Here is an 8655-nt window from a genome sequence, read left to right on the forward strand (position 1 = left end):
GTCCATCAATCAAAAGACGACTGATGTCACATGACGCAGCATCATCACAGTCAATGTTGTGATAATGCTGCAGACATCCTGTTTTCTGCTCTTTTTCATCATCGTTTAAACGTGTGTGTAACAGTTTTATGAATGTATGTTTTTATCTTCACTATCTTTTATTCACATTTTAATTTGAGGGGGAAAAAAAGTGCCAAAAACTCGGATGTTTTTTTTTTTTTACTTTTCATTAAAATCTCTGAATCATGTTTGGATGTCAGTTGATCAGCTGACCACGTGTCAGCATGTTGTTTTCTCTGATACATATGTGGACCAATCACAGACGAGTATTTGTCTGATATTGATTCAATTATCATTAACATTGACACTGAAATTGAAAAAGAACAATAAATGTTTATATTGAACGCTGCTCTGATGTTTATTGATCAGGTTTATGATCATGTGATCAGTTGGGTTGTTGATGTTGAGTGATCAGCATCGCCCCCCCCTTATTTGTTTAATGAGCTGCATGTTCCTCTGAGACAACCAGTAAAAAGAAAGAAGAAGAGAAAACATGATGAATATCAACTGGCCCCGGACCCTCAGGGGCCAGAACGGTTCAGTCTATATCTCTATCTCTATATCTATAGATCTAATATGTAGAGGAATGAGACTACATATATAACTATAACACACTATCTACAGATACAGTATGTGTGTGTTACAGCGCCGCCCGGTGGAACAAATATGTGGAGCAAACCGTGCGACGTCACGCACTGCGTCGCTGACTGTAGACGTCACTTGTGCGACACGTGTGGCGGTCTTTCTCTTAGCGTGTTAGCCGTTAGCCACAAGCAGCGCAGCGCCGACATCGCGAGTGTTTTCCGGATTCTCGGTGAGTTCAGTCGAAGTAAAGAGTCGCAGCAGCATGGCTGCCGCCGGGGTTCAGAGCCGGAAGAGGCTCCTGAAGGACGAGGACATGACCAAGGTGGAGTTTGAGACCAGCGAGGAGGTGGACGTCACCCCCACCTTCGACACCATGGGGCTGCGGGAGGACCTTCTCCGCGGCATCTACGCCTACGGTAAGCCGGGGATCCTCGCGGCCTCCGCAGTTAGCTTAGGATGCTAAAGCTAACTGTTCACGAGTGCGATGTGTTTAAAGATGTTGAGTTCATGTGATTCAGGTTTATTGTTGATCGGGTTTATTTAGTCTCGCACGTGGAGACGTTCACATCGTGGAAGATTTATTTTGGGACCAATAAAGGAATCTGAATCTGAATCACCCAACGTTAGCATAGCATTAGCCGTGCGATGTAAATCCTCCGCGTTAGACGACCAGCTCAGATCTGTTCTAGTCGGATCAATAATCAAATCAAACTTTTTAATAAACTTTACAAGTCTGAGCCAGAGTCTGTTTTTAACTGACGGAGACTTGATCACAGACCGAGTCACAAAGAGACCGAGCTGATGAGGAGACACTGGAGCCTTGGGCCCATTCCCCCCCCCCTGCCCCCTGGGGGTCTGCCTGCCCCTTGAATCGGAGTCACACCGGGTAGTGGCTGAAATGTCCCCCACGAGTTACAATCATTTTAAATCCTTATCAATGGAGAAAATACTACATTTGTGAGTCTCCCTCAATTTTCGTAGAAGTTCTCGTAGCACTCACCTGGCCCCTCCCCCCCAACCCCAACAAGTATCGATCGGTGTGAAATGGGATTGGGCCAATGAAGACACCCTGTCTCTCTCTCTACCTGTCTGTCTGTCTCTCTCTCTCCCTCTCTGTCTCTCTCTCTCTGTCTCTCTGTCTCTCTACCTCTCTGTCTCTCTCTCTCTGTCTCTCTCTGTCTGTCTCTCTACCTCTGTCTGTCTCTCTACCTGTCTCTCCCTGTCTGTTTCTCTACGTCTCTGTCTCTCTACCTCTCTGTCTCTCTCTCTCTACCTCTCTGTCTCTCTCTCTCTCTCTCTCTCTCTCTCTCTCTCTCTCTCTCTACCTGTCTGTCTGTCTGTCTGTCTCTACTCTGCTCTCTCCCTGTCTGTTTCTCTACGTCTCTGTCTCTCTACCTCTCTGCTCTCTCTCTCTCTACCTGTCTGTCTCTCTCTCTCTCTCTCTCTCTCTCTCTCTCTCTCTCTCTCTCTGTCTCTCTACCTGTCTCTCTGTCTGTTTCTCTACGTCTCTGTCTCTCTACCTCTCTGTCTCTCTCTCTCTACCTCTCTGTCTCTCTCTGCCTGTCTTGAAGATTGAGTTGATGTGAAATCAGTGGAAACAGACACATCAGGTCGTGTGTTTTACTTGTTTGGTTGTAAACTGACTGTTTAACACCAGATGACTGGTTTCACTTGTGAATCTTTGAATGTGTGTGGACATCGCTCCAGCTTTGCTCTGTTAGAACCACGTGTGTGTTTGTGTTTCAGGGTTCGAGAAACCATCTGCGATCCAGCAGCGAGCCATCAAACAGATCATCAAAGGCAGAGACGTCATCGCTCAGTAAGAACTTTAAAAGCAGAACTTACATCTGTTCTGAACCACAACGTTTTCTAACAGCTGCTCTCCGATCTGCTCAGGTCTCAGTCTGGAACCGGAAAGACGGCGACGTTCTGTGTGTCTGTGCTGCAGTGTCTGGACATCCAGGTCAGTGTTGTGTCAGTGTTCTGCCCTCGCTCTCTGCATCATTTCAGCTGGTCGTGCACACTGGTTTTAACTTGGTGCTGGAGTCCGTCTGTATGATCTGTCGTTGATGATGAATTGATGATGTTAAGGAAGACGTCCGAAGTGAAGCTGCTGCAGGAAACCAGTTGCTGCCAAAACTAGTGGATGACCTTTGACCCTTGACCTAGTTGCTGTGTCTGAACTGCATTGGTTAAAGTGTTGAGCTGATGACATGTGCTGATGCGTTTCGTGTGTGCAGGTGAGGGAGACCCAGGCGCTGATCCTCGCTCCAACCAGAGAGCTGGCCGGACAGATTCAGAAGGTAGCCCTGCCCACACAACACACCAATAATGAATGAGCAGTTGTGGTGCTGACGTGTCCTGGTCTCTGATTGGCTCTCTCTCTCTTCTGTGTCAAGGTGCTACTGGCTCTGGGAGACTACATGAACGTCCAGTGTCACGCCTGCATCGGAGGAACCAACGTGGGGGAGGACATCAGGAAGCTGGACTACGGTCAGCACGTGGTGGCTGGGACACCTGGACGAGTGTTTGGTGAGTCAGAACATCAGCCTCTGTTCTCAATGCTGGTTGGTCCGTCTCTGACTTAAGTCACCAGTGTAACGCCAATGTTTGTTTTCCTTCAGATATGATTCGTCGCAGGAGTCTGAGGACGAGAGCCATCAAGATGCTGGTGCTGGACGAAGCCGACGAGATGCTCAACAAAGGTGAGAGCACCGTTCAGTTTGTCTGAGGTGAACTGAACTCTGGGAAACTCTTTGTTCATGTGTTTTAATCTGCTGTTTTCTAAACGTGTTAAAAACTGAATGAGGTTTGGTGCAGAGTGACATTGGGAAGCAAGTGGTTGAACTCCCTCAGTGTTTCTATGAGAACCTGATGGAGGTGGAACCTTCTCTGTTCAGGTTTTAAGGAGCAGATCTACGATGTGTATCGTTACCTGCCCCCCGCCACACAGGTGGTTCTGATCAGTGCCACGCTGCCGCATGAGATCCTGGAGATGACCAACAAGTTCATGACCGACCCCATTCGCATCCTGGTCAAACGGTAAGAACAGAAACCGTGGAGCAGATGTTTCAGAAACACAACCGACAGCTGATCTCTGTTTCTCTCTCTCTCTGTGTGTGTGGCTGTCTCTCGGCCTCAGTGATGAGTTGACTCTCGAGGGGATTAAACAGTTCTTCGTTGCCGTGGAGAGAGAGGAGTGGAAGTTTGACACTTTGTGTGACCTGTACGACACGCTGACCATCACACAGGCCGTCATCTTCTGTAACACCAAGAGAAAGGTCTGAACACACTTGTTTCTGTGTTGTATATATTTCCTAACTCTTGTTGAGGGTTTAGATCTGACACAAATTTGTTATTTCTTAGAAACTCAAAATATTTAATGCATTTTCATGTTTTATAAACGTGCATTAATATAAATACATGTATGTTAGTGACATGTCGGACGTGTGTTGTTGCAGCAGCAGCAGCAAAGCCTTGTGGGAGTTTGAGACAGTGTGTGTGTGTTTCAGGTGGACTGGCTCACGGAGAAGATGAGAGAGGCAAACTTCACCGTGTCGTCGATGCACGGAGACATGCCTCAGAAAGAGAGAGAGTCCATCATGAAGGAGTTCCGATCAGGAGCCAGGTAACGTGGACCGGGACCAGGGTCTCAGTGGGTCGACAGCCGGGAACTGAGTGTAACTGGGTTTTCTCGTTTTTCAGTCGCGTGTTGATCTCCACGGATGTGTGGGCTCGGGGTTTAGACGTCCCTCAGGTTTCTCTGATCATCAACTACGACCTGCCCAACAACAGAGAGCTCTACATCCACAGGTGCGTTACTCCACAGTCACCACAGCAACGGTGACGTTTGTAAAATCAGTGTCGGGTTTGTTTGTTCATATCACTGATTTTTTTTATTAAAAGAATAATTATTTAATAAAAGACAGGAGAGTCTTTCTGTAATGAGCTGATATGACCTCTGACATTCAGGATTGGTCGATCTGGTCGTTATGGTCGTAAAGGTGTGGCCATTAACTTCGTAAAGAACGACGACATCAGGATCCTGAGAGACATCGAGCAGTACTACTCCACCCAGATCGACGAGATGCCCATGAACGGTACGATCGGCCAATCAGAGCCTTCATCTCCTGCCCAGTTTTAAACCAGTTTGATTCGTCACCTCCTGTCACAGCAGATGCTGCAGTGCATGTTGGAATTTGTAGTATCCAAAACTAAAATGGAGTTAGCACTTTAGCCATTGAAGCTAGCAGATGTTAGTTTCCATACTAACGTGTTTCTGTCTGTTTTCAGTGGCTGACCTGATCTGATGACGTCATACTAGAGCGCCCCCCCCCCCCCGACTTCCAAGGTTTTGTCTTTTTAAACTTTGTTTTTTCTTAACTCTACTTGTGAGGAGTCAACAACTGAGACTCCAGATTTTTGTTTTTGTAAATAAAGTTTTGGTTCAGTGTTTAAAGGTGAAAGAATCTTTTATTCATTTAAAAAAACTCAATAAAATGTTTGAATATCAATTTAAAAGTTTCTTTCTCATTAATGACAGAAATTAAACTATTAACATTTTGATCTAAACAAACGAGAAAAGTCGACTCGTTTAAATCAGATTTTATTAAAAAAAGATTTTACACAGAAGGAAAAATGCACAAGAATCAGATGAAGTGATAAAAAGTGTTTTGTCATTAACTGATTTCACATCACATATTTAAACTGTAGAATCTGTCACATGATGTGTCGCGCGTCACACTAATAATAAACAAACCACCGTTAAAACCTTCTGTCACAAAACCTGCAGCTTCATTATAAAAATATTTCTTCTTCCTGACGACCCCCCGACTCATCACATGTCCATACGCTTCCTCAGGATGAAGTCACATGTCCTTGTGGTGACTGTTTCCACCTAACACTTCCACGATGATGTCATACTAAGCTGTTATTTCATTGCTGGACTTGATAAAAAGTCTTTACTAAACATATTGTGAATTAATGACATCACGTGTGTCGCTATTGGTCAGGAGGATTTGGGGGCGGGGTTTAGTGTCAGGACCTGCTTCTAATAAACATGCTCTGATTGGTCCATTTGTGGGGGGGGGAAGCAAGCTGTTTACAACAAACCAGCCAATCAGAGGAGGAAAGGGTGAGAGGATGATGGGAGACGTCTACAGGTGGCGTCTTATGAACCAGATCTCGTTCCTGCGGCGCGGTACACCTGGGTTCTCGTACGCAGCGACCATGTAGTTGTTTCTGTGAAGGTCGTCGTTAACGCCGACGATCTCCCAAAACAGACTGATCTGAAGCGCCACCGTCTCCTCTGTGGTCGTCCCCAAGAACGTCCTATCAGCCAATCAGAGAGCGGACAGCTGATAAATGGTACGTTTATGCAGAACATCTAATTGACCAGTAACATTCATCCAATCAGAGAGCAGCTTATTTCAATGGTGTCGTTACCAAACAAAGTTGCTCGGAAACATTTTAAATTAACTGCAGTAAAATATTTCCACAAGTTTCCATAACAACAGAGTCGTATCCTGAAACGCATCAATAATTGTATTAATACAATATTATATATAATTAACCATGATGTGGCTCTGACCTGGCGATGACTCTCATTGGCTCTCTGTGGACGATGGTGATGTCGGGGTCGCAGGGTTGGGGGGGGGTGTTGGTCTGAAACTCAGCAGGCAGGAAGAACGAAGTCTGGATCTCTTTGTTGAACGCGGTTCCGTCCTCCTTCAGGTGGATGTTATTGATGACCGGCACCGTCATCCCCAGGTATCGACCTACACACGATCAACACACGATCAACACTGATCCACAGTTTTCGCCATGAACGTTGACCATGTGTTACCATGGAAACCAGTTCCTGTGGGAGGGGCTATGTAGATCGATCCAGAATCAGCAAGCTGTGTGATCAGTGGGAGGGGCTAACAGGTGTGTAGTGGGCGGAGTCTGACCTGCAGAGTTCTCTTTACAGATGAAGCGCATCAGTTTCATGAAGCCGTTGGAGATGCTCTGTTCGTACAGCTCCTCTCCTCTGGTCACACACGCCCAGTGTCCCGCAGGATACACCCGCTCCTCCCACAGCACCTCCCCCATCTGCAGGAGACACGCCTCACCCGTCAATACACACACGTGTATATATATATATAAACACACCTCACCTGTCAGTACACAGACACGTTACCTTTTCATGGCAGGATATTGGAGTGAAGGGGAGAGGCTCCCTCTGCTGGCTGTTGCGGGTCATCTCCTGTATGGGTCCTGTCATTTCTGAAACATGAGTGAGGACAATCACCTTCAGTCACAACAACACTTTCACGCCTGAGCTGGTTACCATGACAACCTGTCAGCACAAACAGCCCTCGTTGGTACAGTCACATGATTTTTAATTAAGTTATTTATCACTGATGTGCTTTTATTCTAAGGTGGTTATGACCCCGCCCCCTCACCTTGAGGTACAGACACCTGGTGGGTACTGGCGACCGCCTGCCAATGGGCCAGCAGCCTGTCTCTATCCTCTTCATCCATTGGCTCAGGGTTGTCAGTGATGTCATCATCCAACTGCTCGTCGTCCAATCCATCGAGGTCCTCCAGAGAGATCAGAGCCATGACCACCAGGGGGAGAAAATCTTTGACCTGCAGAGACTGTCCAGACACATGTTGGATTATTGATATTAATCAGTCCTGCAGAGAAACAGGGATCCATCACTCATCTGATCAATTGATCCACAACTGATCAACTGTCAATCACGAGGGGAATATCGACTGATGACAAATCATTTAAACAAGAAAATAATCAGCAGGTGGATCAATGAGGACTCAGTCACGTTTGTATGTTTTTTCCATCCTGAGATATTCGCTGGATGTTACTGAGGCGACGAGGTCTCAACTGGTCCTGTTCTTCATCAACCTGTTCACTTCTTAAATAACTGCTATAAAGTAACTGACCCGTTTCTGATCTGTTTGATTGGTTTTGTTATGGATTCGTCTTCATTAAAACCTGATTCACGACTGGTTTCTTTTAATTTGAAAATTGCTCCCACTTCCTGACAGCAGACTCTTATTTTATAAACCGGATGTATCAGACCTGATCGTGGATCGATGAAGATATTTCATCGATCAAGATCTCGACGGTTCAGTGTCTTAACTTCGATCCGGATCCGAGATCGATCAAAGACTCGTTTCCGGTCTATGGAGCGGTTCAGGGCCTGTGTGGCGCCGGAGCAAGTCACCGCCGGACCGGGTCCAGACACACCGCTGGTCCGCTTCAGTCCGACTCGGTTGGGACCGGACGGTTTGCATGACGTCACCTGCACCGACAGGAGACCGCGGAGGACCTGGTCCGGAACCGGGTTCAGTTAGCACGGTGAAAATTAGCACAGTTAGCACGATTATCCTCTGAATTGCGACCACGGATCGCGCGGGTCTGTGACCCAGGTCCGGTTACCGCGCATCGGCCCGGTTCACTGCGGAACTGCGTGTGACCACGATGAGTTCACACCTTCACACCTGTTCTCCAGGTGAGTCCGCTGCTGTTCACACCGTCAACACAACAACAACAACACTTCCGCTTCAGATCCACTTCCGCTGGACCGCGCGCTAAGGACTCTTCAAAATAAGAGCTCATACTGTAAACACATTGAATTTACATGTGCGAGACAGACAGACAAGTAGAGAGAGAGACAGACTGGTAGAGAGACAGGTAGAGAGAGAGAGAGACAGACAGACAGACAAGTAGAGAGAGAGACAGACAGGTAGAGAGACAGGTAGAGAGAGAGAGAGACAGGTAGAAAGAGAGACAGACAGACAGGTAGAGAGACAGACAGGACAGACAGGTAGAGAGACAGACAGACAGGTAGAGACAGACAGACAGGTAGAGAGACAGACAGACAGGTAGACAGACAGACAGACAGGTAGAGAGACAGACAGGTAGAGAGACAGACAGACAGGTAGAGAGACAGACAGACAGGTAGAGAGACAGACAGACAGGTAGAGAGAGAGACAGACAGGTAG

General features: G+C 46.9%; 3 protein-coding genes across 7 annotated transcripts in view; 2 read left to right on the forward strand and 1 right to left on the reverse strand.

Annotated features, from left to right (window-relative positions):
* Positions 1-404, forward strand: part of LOC118119507 (serum response factor) — a 5374-nt gene extending 4970 nt beyond the window's left edge. For all 4 annotated transcript variants that reach the window (XM_035173600.2, XM_035173592.2, XM_035173583.2 and 1 more), the window contains one exon: positions 1-404. This exon is cut by the window's left edge and continues 63 nt beyond it. In XM_035173600.2, the coding sequence (XP_035029491.1) occupies positions 1-24 (24 nt within the window). In that variant the 3' untranslated portion in view covers positions 25-404.
* Positions 405-769: 365 nt separating this feature from the next.
* eif4a3 (eukaryotic translation initiation factor 4A3) lies at positions 770-5159 on the forward strand. The gene is made up of 12 exons (XM_035173615.2): positions 770-1061; positions 2392-2464; positions 2542-2608; positions 2886-2948; positions 3045-3177; positions 3270-3350; positions 3546-3687; positions 3788-3926; positions 4158-4273; positions 4351-4458; positions 4618-4745; positions 4939-5159. Exons 1-12 carry the CDS (start codon positions 908-910, stop codon positions 4953-4955), a joined length of 1221 nt encoding a protein of 406 aa, XP_035029506.1. The 5' UTR covers positions 770-907; the 3' UTR covers positions 4956-5159.
* A 76-nt stretch (positions 5160-5235) lies between these two features.
* On the reverse strand, positions 5236-8243 carry soul4 (heme-binding protein soul4). Of its 2 annotated transcripts, none has more exons than XM_035173627.2 (6): positions 8144-8243; positions 7092-7287; positions 6827-6912; positions 6597-6738; positions 6236-6422; positions 5236-5976 (listed from the first exon to the last, which is right to left on the reverse strand). In XM_035173627.2, the coding sequence occupies exons 2-6, from the start codon at positions 7249-7251 to the stop codon at positions 5802-5804; spliced, it is 750 nt and encodes a 249-aa protein (XP_035029518.1). In that variant the 5' UTR covers positions 7252-7287; positions 8144-8243; the 3' UTR covers positions 5236-5801. The 2 variants fall into 2 exon arrangements, with proteins under 2 accessions (XP_035029518.1, XP_035029526.1); XM_035173635.2 differs by having other exon boundaries at positions 8152-8241.
* Between the last annotated feature and the right edge of the window lie 412 nt (positions 8244-8655).

Source organism: Hippoglossus stenolepis, chromosome 2, assembly GCF_022539355.2.
Source record: "Hippoglossus stenolepis isolate QCI-W04-F060 chromosome 2, HSTE1.2, whole genome shotgun sequence".
Lineage (NCBI taxonomy): Eukaryota > Metazoa > Chordata > Actinopteri > Pleuronectiformes > Pleuronectidae > Hippoglossus > Hippoglossus stenolepis.